A 15,437-nucleotide genomic window follows, 5' to 3' on the forward strand; every position below is an offset into this window, starting at 1 on the left:
GACTCCTGGACATACATATGGTCACAGAAATTTGAGGGTGCATACATGAGGATCAGTGGTCGGCACAACATCGTGGGCTGAAGGGCCTATTCTGTGCTGTACTATTCTTTGTTCTATATCCCAAGCCACGTGCACGGGCGTTTCCCTCGTGTTCTCAGACTATTAGGCTTTGCAGTTTGACAGGAATCTGATATTAAGTTACTGTCACCTTTACACTGAGGTCTTAGAGCAATCATGACTTTTTTAAAAAATCCGTTCTATATTGGAAGGATGCTAATGCGAGGTCATCAAAGCGAAAAAAAAACATGATTTAGACATCAGCACTGATATTTTGCATAGAGCACACAATTTGCTAAAAACAAATATTTTTGAAGTATTATATTTGAGTTTTTACGGTTAAAAGGAACTTTGGCTTTTTTTGATTTCTGTGTTAATACCGTTGTGAAAATTGTGTAAGTTTTCAAATAATGTTTTTCTTCACTGGCTGCAGTGCACTCATTGATCATTTGGGCTGTGGTTTACAGAACTGATGATGCTTTAGGAACCCACTGTAACGTAACACATCTCAGAATGTGTTAACTTGGTTTGCAAAAAGGTGAGAAAATATTGCAACATTGTGTTCAGTTAATGTAGCTGTACATATGATACTTGGAATTTCTGACTACCTAAATATTTGTTTGTTTTTAGTAGTTATCGGATTTGAATACTTGAAACATTTTTGGTTGTTTTTGTGTGCTTCTGTTAAAATTGTTATCAATAACTCTTATGGTATTAACTATGATGGTTGATAGTTGAATAAGAACTTGACATGAGAAAAGGAGAAAAATTATGTTTTGGAACGAAAGAATTTTTGTTTTGTTTTTATGCTCAATGTTCCCTGTTCAGGATCCATCGCTTGTTTGGGGCTCTCTTACAGGAGAAGCCTTTGTTCTGAAGCAGCATCATACCAGACTCAAAACGTTAACTCTGTTTTTCTGTCCACAGATGCTGCCAGACTTACTGAGTTTCTCCATCATTCTCTGTGTTTGCTTGGACTCTTTATTGGATTCCATGCCTGACAAGCTGGAGATAGTACAGACTAGCGAGTTTTGAGAAGATGTGTAGCTCAGCGAGCAAACTTGCATCCATGGTACAGGCTCTTTCTAAAGAAATCTCAGTAGCTGTGATTGAGATATATACTGATTGCTGTTTTACAATAATCCTGAGTGCATAAGCCATAGGACTGAAAAGTACAGACTTTTGCATTTACCTTCCGTAATGTGCAACAATTCAACGATGTTGTGCAGAAGGCCAGTGCAATTTTGAACACCTGAGAACTGAAACTTGTATTTTGTTTATAAAAGGTCAAATACAGAGTTAACAGTTTTATTTTTTGGAGCTGTATTGAGCAGTTGGAAATTGCTGAGTCTTCTATCATTCACCAAATTAGTTTTCTCTGCCTTGCTACAAATTCTGGGTAATCCAAGATGGAGGATGGGAAAAATTTCTGGCTGTAAGAGCTGCTCTTTTTTTTTGAGGTATTTTAGGTGTTGGAGGTGATTTCCTTGAATTCAAGGAGCAGCAATTACTGTTTTATTTGCTGTTGCATTGTTTTGGAACTTGGTAAAAAAAAAGTCAAAACAACAGCAGTTTTAAAAGGGTGAAGATCAGACAAAGGAAGCACATGGTGAGGACAGTGCAGGAGAGAGAGAGAGAGAACCTGCACAGTTACCACCTTTGCTGTTTGAATTCGTGTATCGCTGGACTTCGGAGTGCCTCTGGGAAAATTAACAAACAGTGAAATTCACAACTAATCTTGGAGGAACTGTTGAGCAAAGTTCACAGCACAGAATCAATATAAGTTAATTGTTGTTTTAAGTCTGTCCCAAGAGAAAGGCTGCAGTAGTGAGTATAGTGGATTCTTTCTTGATTATATGTTTTTGGAGATAAGTCTCTTGATTAAACTTAAAATATAAACCATAGCTATTAATTTAGCCTGGGGCAGCGTTTGGAGAGGAATAAGACGGTGTTATTTTCTGGGTCCGTAGATTGTGAAGGAGCAAAAATGGCCTTTGCAGTGATATGTACTTCTTGTCAGATGTGGGAGTTTAAGAGAGTTTAGGGGTTACTGCGGATTATATCTGTCATAAATGCTGTTGGATGCGAATCTTATCAGATCGAGTGGATCAGTTGGAGAGACAGATAGAAGCGATGACGAATTTGCAACAGCAACAGTATGTGGTGGATGGCAATTATAGGAAGGGGTAAGTCTCAGATATACTCACATAGATGGGTTAACTCCAGGAACGGTAAGAGAGGTCAGCACGTAGGTCTTTTGTGGATATACCCATTTCAAACAGGTATGCTGTTTTGGAAAATGTAGTGGGTGATGGATTCTCAGGGGAATGTAGCACGAACAACCAAGTTTCTGGTATTGAGACTGGCTCTAAATGCAACGAGGGGTATGTCGGCTTCCAAGAGATCAATCGTATGAGGGGATTCTGTAGTCAGAGGTACAGACAGACGTTTCTGTGGCTAGCAGAGAAAAAGCAGAATGGTGCATTGTTTCCCTGGTACCAGGATCAAGGATGCCTCAGAGAAGGTGCAGAATGTTCTCACGGAGGAGAGGGGCCAGCAGGAGGTCATTGTCCACATTGGAACCAATGACATTGGAAGGGAAAAGGTTGAGACTCTGAAGGGAGATTGCAGAGAGTTAGGTAGAATTTTAAAAGGAGCTGGTGTATGGGAGAAGGATTCACATTTTTGGATCATTGGAATCTCTTTTGGGGTAGAAGTGACTTGTACAAGAAGGACGGATTGCACCTAAATAGGAAGGGGACTAATATACTGGCAGGGAAATTTGCTAGAACTGCTTGGGAGGATTTAAACTAATAAGGTGGGGGGTGGGATCCAGGGAGATGGTGGGGAAAGAGCTCGATCTGAGATGGGTACAGCTGAGAACAGAAGTGAGTCAAACAGTCAAGGCAGGCAGGGACAAGGTAGGACTAATAAATTAAACTGCATTTATTTGAATGCAAGGGGCCTAACAGGGAAGGCAGGTGAACTCAGGCCATGGTTAGGAACATGGGACTGTGATATCATAACAATTACAGAAACATGGCTCAGATGGGCAGGACTGACAGCTTAATGTTCCAGGATACAAATGCTACAGAAAGGATGGAAAGGGAGGCAAGAGAGGAGGAGGAGTGGCTTTTTTGATAAGGGATAGCATTACAGCTGTGCTGAGGGAGGATATTCCCAGAAATACATCCAGGGAAGTTATTTGGGTGGAACTGAGAAATAAGAATGGGATGATCACCTTATTGGGATTGTATTGTAGACCCCCCAATAGTCAGAGGGAAATTGAGAAACAAACTTGTAAGGAGATCTCAGCTATCTGTAAGAATAATAGGGTGGGGGATTTTAACTTTCCAAACATCGACTGGGACTGCCATAGTGTTAAAAGTTTAGATGGAGAGGAATTTCTTAAGTGTGTACAAGACAATTTTCTGAGTCAGTATGTGGAAGTACCTACTAGAAAACTTGCAAAACTTGACCTACTCTTGGGAAGTAAGGCAGGGCAGGTGACTGAGGTGTCAGTGGGGGAGCACTTTGGGGCCAGCGACCATAATTCTATTCGTTTTAAAATAGTGATGGAAAAGGATAGACCAGACCTAAAAGTTGAAGCCCTAAATTGGAGAAAGGCTAATTTTGACAGTATTAGGCAAGAACTTTTGAAAGCTGATTGGAGGCAGATGTTCGCAGGTAAAGGGACGGCTGGAAAATGGGAATCCTTCAGAAATAAGATAACACGAATCCAGAGAAAGTATATTCCAGTCAGGGTGAAAGGGAAGGCTGATAGGTATAGGGAATGCTGGATGACTAAAGAAATTGAGGGTTTGGTTAAGAGAAGGAAGGAAGCATATGTCAGGTATAGACAAGATCGAACGAGTGAATCCTTAGAAGAGTATAAAGAAAGTAGGAGTATACTTAAGAAGGAAATGAGATAGCTTTGGCAAATAGAATTAAGGAGAATCCAAAGGGTTTTTACAAATATATTAAGGACAAAAGGGTAACTAGGGAGAGAATAGTGCCCCTCAAAGATCAGCAAGGCAGCCTTTGTGTGGAGCAACAGAAAATGGGGGAGATACTAAATGAATATTTTGCATCAGTATTTACTGTGGAAAAGGATATGGAAGAAATAGACAGTAGGGAAATAAATGGTGACACCTTGCAAAATGTCCAGATTACAGAGGAGGAAGTGCTGGATGTCTTGAAATGGTTAAAAGTGGATAAATCCCCAGGACCTGATCAGGTGTACCTGAGAAGCTAGAGAAGTGATTGCTGGGCCTCTTATTGAGATATTTGTATCATCGATAGTCACAGGTGAGGTGCCGGAAGACTGGAGGTTGGCAAACGTGCTGCCACTGTTTAAGAAGGGTGGTAAAGACAAGCCAGGGAACTATAGACCGGTGAGCGTGACCTCGGTGGTGGGCAAGTTGTTGGAGGGAATCCTGAGGGACAGGATGTTCATGTATTTGGAAAAGCAAGGACTGATTCGGGATAGTCAATATGTCTTTGTGCGTGGGAAATCATTTCTCACAAACTTGATTGAGTATTTTGAAGAAGTAACAAAGAAGATTGATGAGGGCAGGGCAGTAGATGTGATCTAAATGGACTTCAGTAAGGCCTTCGACAAGATTCCCCATGGGAGACTGATTAGCAAGCTTAGAGCTCATGGAATACAGGGAGAACTAGCCATTTGGATACAGAACTGGCTCAAAGGTGGAAGACAGAGGGTGGTGGTGGAGGGTTGTTTTTAAGAACTGGAGGCCTGTGACCAGTGGAGTGCCACAAGGATCGGTGCTGGGCCCTCTATTTTTTGTCAGTTACATAAATTATTTGGATACGAGCGTAAGAGGTACAGTTAGTAAGTTTGCAGATGACACCAAAATTGGAAGTGTAGTGGACAGTGAAGAGGGTTACCTCAGGTTACAACAGGATCTGGACCAGGTGGGCCAATGGGCTGAGAAGTTGCAGATGGAGTTTAATTCAGATAAATGCGAGGTGCTGCATTTTGGGAAAGCAAATCTTAGCAGGACTTGCACACTTAATGGTAAGGTCCTAGGGAGTGTTGCTGAACAAAGAGACCTTGGAGTGCAGGTTCATAGATCCTTGAAAGTTGAGTCGCAGGTAGATAGGATGGTGAAGATGATGTTTGGTATGCTTTCCTTTATTGGTCAGAGTATTGAGTACAGGAGTTGGGAGGTCATGTTGTGGCTGTACAGGACATTGGTTAGGCCACTGTTGGAATATTGCGTGCAATTCTGGTCTCCTTCCTACCAGAAAGATGTTGTGAAACTTGAAAGGGTTCAAAAAAGATTTACAAGGATGCTGCCAGGGTTGGAAGATCTGAGCTATAGGGAGAGGCTGAACAGGCTGGGGCTGTTTTCCTTGGAGCGTCAGAGGCTGAGGGGTGACCTTTGTCGAGGTTTACAAAATTATGAGGTGCATGGATAGGATAAATAGGCAAAGTAATTTCCCCGGGGTTGGGGAGTCCAGAACTCGAGGGCAGAGGTTTAGGAGGAGAGGGGAAAGATATAAAAGAGACCTATGGGGCAATGTTTCATGCGGAGGGTGGTATGTATATGGAATGAGCTGCCAGAGGAAGTGGTGAAGGCTGGTACAATTGCAACATTTAAGAGGCATTTGGATGGGTATATGAATAGGAAGGGTTTGGAGGGATATGGGCCGGGTGCTGGCAGGTGGGATTAGATTGGGTTGGGATATCTGGCCGGCATGGACAGGTTGGACTGAAGGGTGTGTTTCCATGCTGTACATCTCTATGACTCTATGAATGCCATTGTCAGATGTGTGAAACTTGCTTTAGTATTACAGTTACTTGTAGCTGTATGCTGTAATTTCATCTATAATTTAAAAAACTTACAGAATGAAATTTACCAAGCAGATTATTCATTAAAATTGTGTTCTTCGTACATGTTAACTTTTGGACCACAGATAAATTGAATTAACTTTGTTCTCATGTGAGAACATGTGACAATGTAAAGTTTGTGAGTCAACACTTAAGGCACCATCTTAGGTGCAAAGATACCTTGGTACAGATGCCGTGGAAATTGAGTTTGAACAATAGGTACACATTTTTTGACGTTTAGAGTTGCTTAGATGCTTGTTGTGGAGTTTTGTGGGTCACGTATATACGTTAGTTTATTGCTGCCCATTAAGTTGTGTTTATCTTGGCACTGATTCTGACAGTTGTTCGTATTCTAAATGGAATTTGTTCACCGATAAGATAGCCACACTAAAACTATCCCTTTGTAATTACTTGCTGTCAAGAAATTTATATAAAGCCATATATGTTGGTGACTAAGAAATACTAGTGTGAATGAAGTACATGTACCTGAATATTTTGAATGTATAAATAGACTTGAATTGCATGTGGTTGATCTTATCTGGTTACAATACTCTTGATTTGTACTGACTGCTGGTTATGTTTGCATAGCGGTGTTCATGTAATATAACATCTAGGGCTGCTTTAAAGGGAAATTGTAAATACTGTACAGACTGTGCGAACAACCTTCAGAGGAGTGACCAAAAATTTGCTAAAAGAGGTAAAGTTTGAGGAGAGATGGAAGATGTAGAAAGCTGAATAGACTTATCTGATTAAGAGTAATGAGCTGAAAGGCACAATGGTTCAAAGCTTCTTTTAGCACAAATAACATGTTATATTTGTTCAACAATGAAAGCCAATTTGTGCTGGAGAATGCCCAGGAGGTAGTATTGAGAGAACGCACCCATCTAGGGCATGAGTTATCAACTGTACCTCTGGTATATCACTTTAATGGTAGAGTGGGGTGAGAGGGGGAAGCGCAGTGAGAGGAGGTTATAAGATAATACATAGATCTCGTAATGCTTGTTGAAGCATCAGTGAGGAAGCAGATTTTAAATGTTCCTCTGTTGCAGACAGTAGAAAGGGAATAATTTGTTAAGGCATGGTGAGTATTTGGCTGTTTGCACAGGGTAGAACATGATCTGCAGAGTGTCAGAATAATTTGAATCATTTTGGAATGTGTGTTAAGGGAACAGTAAAGAAATTCTGCCTTTAAAGATGACAGAAGAAAATAGAAAGTGCATGCCTTTTTTTGTAATTTGCACAGATGATGAAACAAGAAAATGTACTCGATTTGAAGAAGGAACTAGAAATGTTTTTGCCAACATATTTGATTTGGAGTATCAAATATAACAAGGGAATGGTGTAGATTGCCTCTGGAATTCCTCCATACTGAAATATTTATATAACCAAAGATAACAATTTTAGGTTGCAGAATGAGATTAGATTAGCAGGAGGTGGAAAAGGAGACAACTGAATATTCAATCTGTGCAATCAATTGAAATTATCAGATGGGCAGAATAAGATAGATTTGGTATTTCTGATGTTGAAATAGCAAGTTATGGCTTATAGAAAACTTCATGTGAAAAGCAATCTTATATATGTGTTCTAATAATGTACTATGGATATTTTTTATTGTAGGTTAGTATAGACATAGAATTACAATGGACTTTGGAGAAATTATTAGGACACAGTGGGAGTGATGCCTCCCATGGTAGGAGAGGAGCTGATTTAGGAATGGGATGAGTATCTGGAGCTAGACTGTAGAACGACTCACAAACAAGTTGTGGGTCATGTATAAAAGTTAATGCTGTCCATTAGGTTGTGTTTATTTCGGCAACACGTTAATAGTCACAGAACGTCATTAGTAATTGTAGGTGAAATATTTTCAATGTGATCGACACAATGGAAAGAAGCTTGAATTGGCATTTATGGAAGAGATGTAAAGAACTGAATTAGGATGATAAGTTTGAAGACCCTTTTAAAAGAACAGTAAGTTGAATTTTGAGAATGGAAAATAAGTGACCTTAATTTGCATTGTACTGGTGGCAATAGTGAAAGGGAGTAATTAATTAAGTGTTCGTAGTAATGTCTTGATAATATGTTGCATTCACATGTGGATCCATTTACATATTGAATGCCAAACATAATAAATTACTGATACACACTATTCTTAATGGTTGTTGTCGAATCAGGAAGTAATAAATGCAGTGGAAAGCAAGTGTATGAGTTGCTCAGCTCCAATGATTCTGATCTTTTATGTAATAATATATAATGGTCACGGTAACTTTTTATTGGTGCTAATGAGTTATCAAAATATGTTGTCTTCTAGTTTTTAGAAAAGTTCTGCTGAAGAATGAATATTGAAGACAAGCTTGATCGGATTTTTCTTAAATGTGGCAGTATAAATGAAATGCAGTCTTCCAGACCGCTGGTTGTGGTGGGAGGAGTCCCGGATCAGTCCTCTGTACATATAGGAGCACAGGAAACCGTATTAGAAGAAAGGGAAATCTCTCATGAAGAAATTCTCCAACAAGAAACTGCTTTGCAGGAAAGTGCGCTCCCACAGGAGGAGCTTATTTCACATGATGAACTAATGATCCATGAGGAAACAGTTAAAAATGATGATGATGAGAATGATGGACATGAAAGACTCCCTCAAGAGTTATCGTATGAATTAAATGTAAGTGGTACCATTTTACTTAACTTTTATTTCCATGTGAGGCAACGCGGTTTGGCAACAGTACATTCTTAGCGATGGCAAGAATTTTATCAGTGGTTTTAATCTCTTCTTGCTTTATTTGGGCATAAGTATACAAAAGATGAGCAGGAGAAGACTGCCTGGTCTCCCAAGTCTGTCACTTCCTGGGAGAGGGGAAAAAAAGTTTGCTTTTGTTTTATATGTTGCCATGTTTTGCACACAACATTATTTATTAGGTATTTTTCATAAAGTATAGTACTCACTATTATTATTAAATACTCAAATGAGTCTGGAGAATTCACTGTCTCTGAAAATGAAGGATCTAATTTCATGGTACACTGGCTTTTAGAGTTAACTTTTAAGTTTAATTTGATATTCTGTTGTAATATTTAACACATGTTTTAGGAGTAGGCTACTCTGTCATTCAAGATGGCTGATCTAATTACTCCAGATTTCCATCCACCCTCGTCTTTATCAAGAACTTTCATCCCTCTACCTTAAAAATATGCAAAAGCTGTGCTTCCATTTTTGAGGAAGAGAGTTCAAAAGATAGCCCTTTGAGAAACAATTTTCTCTCTTCTCATCTCAGTCTTAAGTGTACTCTTGTTTTGAAACAATGACAAGGGGAAACAATCTTTTCGTTTCCATCCTCTCTCGATCCCTCAAGATTTTGTTTCTGTCAAGCCATCTTTTTACTTTTGTAACCTTTGTATACAAACCAATTCTTCATTAGACAACTATTCCATCTAACAAAAAACAGAGCTGCGGATGCTGGAAATCCAAAGTAAAGACAGAAATAACTGGAGGAACTCATCAAGTCTGGCACTGTCTGTGGAGAGAAAGCAGAATTAATGTTTTGGGGTCAATTGACCCTTCAGAAGGGTCTGAAGATTTTGATGAAGGGTTGCTGGACTTGAAACATCTCTGTTTTTTCTCCACAGATGCTGCCAGACTTGCTGAGTTTCTTCAGTTATTTGTTTTCACTTCAGTTATTAGTTGAGTAAACTTCTGTTAATTGCTTCCAATGTGTATACGTCCTTCCCTGTTAGGTCATGGTATTAGGAATATGCAACCAAGGTATGAATGGAGCTGTGACATACGTCAGCAGTCATGTACTTGAATGGCAGAAAGGTGCTTAATACACTTTGCGTGAAGTTCTACACATGAGGTTGTATGAAACAATGGCCAGCAAAGTATGGTGCCGAAGGGGAGAGAATGGAAAGTCACAGGCTGTTGAGAGGCTCTGAACAAGCCTGCCCGACAGTTAAAATGAGCTGTAGCAAGCTTTGTTAGGGGATTCTGGACGGGAGGATGCCCCACCCTCTGGAGTTCCCAGCTAACCTGACTGGCCAGCGGCTCCTGTAGTGTTGACAGTGCTAGAGCTCCCGCATGGCTGCTGCTGAGACTACAACCAGTCTGTGGATGAAGGCCCCAATCAATCCATAAACCCAGGGAAGTAAGGGATAATAGGTGTGGCACCTTGGGAAACCTGAAGGAGGCGTACTGTGATGGATTTTAAGTTCCATGTGGGAAGGAAGAAAGCATGACTCCTATCTTCTGGGTAACGCCCCCGATATGTGAAGGTTACTTTCCAAACAATTTACTCACTTTTACCCACACGTGATTAAATTTAAAAAAACTTCCCTTCCCAGCTGTCTGCTCACACCAATTGTGTTATGGTGTGTGCAGAGCAATATTGGGGTTAGTTGAACTGTTAACCTGCTAAGTTGGTCCTTATTTATTTCTGGTGGGTGAGCTGCTGATTTTGGTTTGTGCTCCCTCTATAGGGGACGTGCTTGAGAGTGGGTGGTAAGGTAGTGGGCTGCACACTTTTATTTTATGTACCTCCCCACCAAAAACACTGGTCTGTAGCATGTAATTTCCATTCCATTGTTGCTAGATCAATAACTGTCCTCTATATCAATGTCAAAATCAAACAAAATCAGTGATTTCTTGCCCATGAGTAACCTTTCAGTTTGAGACCAGGTTAGCATCAACTTAACTTGACAGTTCTACCAATGTAGAAAACGTCCCCATTTGCTTCACAGGAATATAATCTGATAAAAATTGATAATGAGCCAAAATAGGAGAGAATGATTAGATTAGATTCCCTACATTGCGGAAACAGGCCCTTTGGCCCATCAAGTCCACACTGACCCTCTGAAGAGTAACCCACCCAGACCCATCTCTCTCTGACTAATGTACCTAACGGTATGGGCAACTTAGCATGGCCAATTCACCTGGCCTGCACAACTTTGGACTGTGGGAGGAAACCCATGCAGACACTGGGAGAATGTGCAAACTCCGCACAGACAGTCGTACAAGGCTGGAATCGAACCTGGGACCCTGGTGAGGCAACAGTGCTAACCACTGAGTTACCATGCCGCCCCTAAATGTGGCAGATAACAAAAAATATTGGAGGTAGGTTTGAGGAACCTCTTAAAGGAAGAGAAAGGTTTAAGGAGAGAGCTTTTGAGTTTAGGATGCAGGCAGCTGAATCCATGACTGCCAGTGGAAATTAGTAAAGTGCAATAGGTCAGAATTGTACAGGTGCAGAAGTCATGACAACTTGGAGGGTTGAATAATACTACAGTAATGTGGATTAGTGAGCCTGCAGAATTGTTTGAATAAGAAGATGAGAATTTTAAATTGCGATTGAAGGTAGTTCAGTGATATGGTTAGTTTGTGGACAGCATTGCTTTGAATGTGCTTAAACTTACAGTGGATTGAAGATAGGAGGCCAGTCAGGTGAGCATTGGGACAGCTGCAGATGAAGATAATAGTCTTGAAGTAGCATAAACCATTGCCTCCAGTTTTTGTTAAAACCTGAAATGTCGCTCCGCAAGTGCTTGCCAGAAACCATGCTGGCACTTTGCCTAATAATATCTGCAAGCTAGAATGATGTGACTACGACAAATGAGAAAGTATTCTTTAACTGAGTTGTACTGAGTTTCTTAGCATCATTAGGAACCCAGGAAGTTTTTGTTTTGACATGTTACGACTGAAATTTCTTTTATCCATACTGATGAATATTTGATGTTGCAATTAGTTTGTTATCATCTTTAACAGTCACTGAATGTCAGAATTGTTACAGCATAGAAAGAGGCCATTCAGCTCGTCGTGATGGCACCGGTTCCATTACCTAGTGCCAATCTCCTGCTTTTACCCCCTATCCCTAAGCACCATTTCTACCCAAATAATCATCCAATGCAATGAACCTGCCTCCATCACATTTCCAGGCAGTGTGTTCTGTACTCTAACTACTCACTGTGTGAAAACGTTTTTTTGCCTCCCATCATCATTGCATTGTTTGCCCATCACTTTAAACAAATGTTCTTCCTTTTGTTGCTTTTACAAATTGGATCAGCTGCTTCCTATTTACTGGATCCAATTGGTTCATGATTTTGAAAACCTCTCTTCTCAGCTGCCTTGTCTTCCAAGAAGAGCTTCTTCATTCCATCCTCATAGCAGACGGTTTTCATTCCTAGAGCCATTCTTGTAGACGAGAAGAGAGACACACATAAAATGCATGTCTGATTCACTGAACACAGTGTGGACACAAGCTCAATTGAATCATCTTACAGACCAATTATTTTAAAAGCCTCCACCAAACATTACATAGATACATTGAGTATATATAGTTTGCGTTGATGGTAGTCTGGTCTTATTTGTGAGGGAGAAAAAGCATATTGGGTTGAGTTGATGACGAATGCGAGGCATTTTCAATTAAGTTAGGGCGCACGGTGGCTCAGTGGTTAGCACTGCTACCTCACAGTGCCAGGGACCTGGGTTTGATTCCAACCTTGGGCAACTGTCTGTGTACATTCTCCCTCTGTCTTGCGTGGGTTATCATCCGGTTGCTCTGGTTTCCTCCCACTATCCAAAGATGTGCAGGGTAGGTGAATTGGCCATGCTAAATTGCCCATAGTGTTCAGGGATGTGTAGGTTAGGTGCATTCGTCAGGGGTAAATACAGAGTCTGGTTGGATTACTCTTTGGAGGGTTGATGTGGACTTGTTGGGCCAAAGGGCCTGTTTCCACACTGTAGAGACTCTTATGATTCTAAGTTAGATGGAATTGGATGTTACAGAATGAGTAAAATATAAAGGAAAAACAAGGGGTGCTGGAAATTGGAAAACAAAGTACAAAAATGTGCAGTATATCAGTTCACCTACCTTTTCTCATTACAGATATCACATTTCTGGACTGCACCTTTCTTTGGATTTATTTGATTTGTTTTCAGCATTTCCTAACATGAATCATTTTAAGCGGTCCTTATAACTTTGATACAGTATTATGTGCCATCATTTACTTTGGCCCAAATACCTGGTTCATTGCTATCATTTTCTCCTGTTTCAGAATTGTGGAGTTAAATGGATGGTTAGACAGCAACTGTTATCATATTTTTTGCAATGTTATCCTTAGTTAAATTTCAGTCAAAAGCTATCAAACTATATAATTCCCTCAAACATGCAGTATCTTTTCACATTTCAATAGCAGAAGGCATATGCTGCAGTAACTTTCATTAATGCTGTACTGTGGTGGAATAATTTTCTATGATAGTTGAAATCAATTTAATTTCTGAACCACTGTGTCATTCTAAAGGTAAATGTGAAACAGGAAATCCAATATGCTGATGAAGCTGGACAACTGAAGAAAGATAAAGGGCAACAAAAGGAACCAATAGATTTGCAAAAGAAGAAGAAACGGAAGCAACGTTCTCCATCTAAGGTAAATAACAATGCAACTTATAAAGAATAAATGTTTTCCAACTAGTTTTCACACCTACAGACAAGGGAACAAGATTCATGGTTCAGGAACACTTTGGCTTGTGAGGTTTGGATTGCTATTATTTCTACTTCACAAAGAATCTAACCAGGGTATTTGACACTGTCATTGAACCAAACCAGTCATAATGGAATAAAAGACTGGCAGCATGAATATGAAACAGTCTTGAGTTTTCAGAAACTGATGTGAACAGTTGTTTTTCAGTTTGGGGTGTGATAGATCCCCAGGGGTCAGTACTAGAACCTCTGCTCTTCTTGAAATATGCAGGCAGTCCACAGGTTGTGAGCGGGTTCTGTTCCTGAGTCCGCTTGCATGTCGATTTGTTTGCAAGTCAGAACACCATGCAGGACAATATGAAGCAGCCTTTTGTAAGTACGGGAAATGTTTGTATGTCAGATTTTTAAAAGTACATGCCTGTATACATTCATATCTGTGAGCATTCGTAAGATGGATTTATTAAGTAAATCAGGGACCCTCTGTATTAATAATCGTAAAACATATGAAAGGAGTAGACTATGCAGCTCATTGAATCTGTTTCACCAGTCTGTGAGATTACCATTGATCTTATTATTGCCTTAATGTCACTTTTCCCATCTGTCCCCTATAATATCAATTCTTTGTCAATGATTAATCTGTAACTTCGTCATGAGTGTATTCAATGATTCAGTCTTCACAGCTGTCTTTAAGAGAATTCTAAAGCCCAACAACTGCTGAAGAAGAACTTTTACTCTTCATCCCCAATTTTATACATGCTTCCTAGTTTTAGTTTATCTCATAAGGAAAAGCATTCTTTCAGCATCTACCTTATCAAGCCTCTACATTGTTTACATATTTCAGTAAAATGAACCTCCCAATCATCTAAACTCCCAGTGAGCAAGTGCCCAACCTGCTCAAACTTGCATTGTGAGAAAAGCCTTTCCTCCTAGCAGTCAGTCTAATGAACCTTCTCTGAACAGCTTCCAGTGAAAGTATATTCTTCCTTGAGGAGACCAGATCTTCCCTACTTTTATACCCAATCCCTGTTTGCAGTAAAGGCCAGATTTCAATTTGCCTTCTAATTACTTGCCATGTTAGCATGCTAACTCCTCGTGATTCAAGTACACAGCCATCCAAATCCTTCTGTATTGTAGCACTCTGCATGCTATCCCTATGTAAATAATAATTTGATTATGTAGTTTTTTTCTGTGAGCAACCTCACATTTTCCCGGTTAATATTCTTACTTTCTAAATTTTAGCCTCTAGCTTTGACGTTTGATCTCAGTTGGAGTATTATGTGTAATTCTGGAACCTCTTTTTGGGAAAGATATGGAGGCATTGTGGAAAATAACTTTGAGAATGCTTACAGGGATGAGGAATTTCAGTTAGGTGGATGGACTAGAGTCGTTTTTCTTGGTGAAGAGGAGCTTAAATAGAAATTTGATAGATGTGTTCAAAATCATGCACAGTCTTGACAGAGCAGATGCAGAGAAGCTGGTCCCAGAGACAGAGGGCTGGAGAACCAGAAGTCTTTGATTTCAGGTGATTGAAGTGAGAACCAGAGGCAGCATCAAGTAAAGCACTTCATGCAGCAAGTACTTAGTATATAGTACCCTGTGCAAGGTTGAATGGTGGAGACAGATTCAATCATGACTTTCAAAAGAGGATTGAATAATTATCCAAAGAGGGAAGATTTACTGGGCAACAGGGAAAGGGTTATTTGAGTGGCTTTTGCAGTGTTCTGGCCTAGATCGAACAGCCTGAATAGCTTCCTTCTGTGCTGTAACCATTTTATTGTTCTAATTTTAACTCTACGTGTAATATAGTTGAGATAAATGGTTTTAACTGTATTTCAAAAATGTAGCTGGCTTTAATCTAGTCAGCAGTGAATTGGAAGCCAACTACTGGGCTAAACGCAGGCCTTAGTGATAACTTTCTCAATATACAAAGTGAGTGACCACTTTTAAAAGCTTAATTAATTTGAAAGATGGTGCAGAGAAAGTGATTTTGCTGTCCTGTTTAGAAAACAGTATGCTTTTTAAAATTTCTGTAAACATAGTTTGTACTGAATATTATTCATCTTTTC

At 39.9% G+C, this 15,437-nt stretch overlaps 1 protein-coding gene across 3 annotated transcripts in view; it reads left to right on the forward strand.

Moving 5' to 3' along the window:
• The window catches only part of znf148 (zinc finger protein 148), a 61,190-nt gene that overhangs the window by 21,830 nt on the left and 23,923 nt on the right, over nt 1-15,437 (forward strand). For 2 of the 3 annotated variants that reach the window (XM_060827159.1, XM_060827158.1), the window contains 3 exons: nt 491-595; nt 8,220-8,570; nt 13,193-13,318. In XM_060827159.1, coding sequence (XP_060683142.1) covers nt 8,244-8,570; nt 13,193-13,318 — 453 coding nt within the window. In that variant the 5' untranslated portion in view covers nt 491-595; nt 8,220-8,243. The remainder of the gene's footprint in view (nt 1-490; nt 596-8,219; nt 8,571-13,192; nt 13,319-15,437) is intronic. The other variant, XM_060827161.1, reaches the window with a different exon arrangement.

Source organism: Hemiscyllium ocellatum, chromosome 7, assembly GCF_020745735.1.
Source record: "Hemiscyllium ocellatum isolate sHemOce1 chromosome 7, sHemOce1.pat.X.cur, whole genome shotgun sequence".
Taxonomy (NCBI): Eukaryota; Metazoa; Chordata; class Chondrichthyes; order Orectolobiformes; family Hemiscylliidae; genus Hemiscyllium; species Hemiscyllium ocellatum.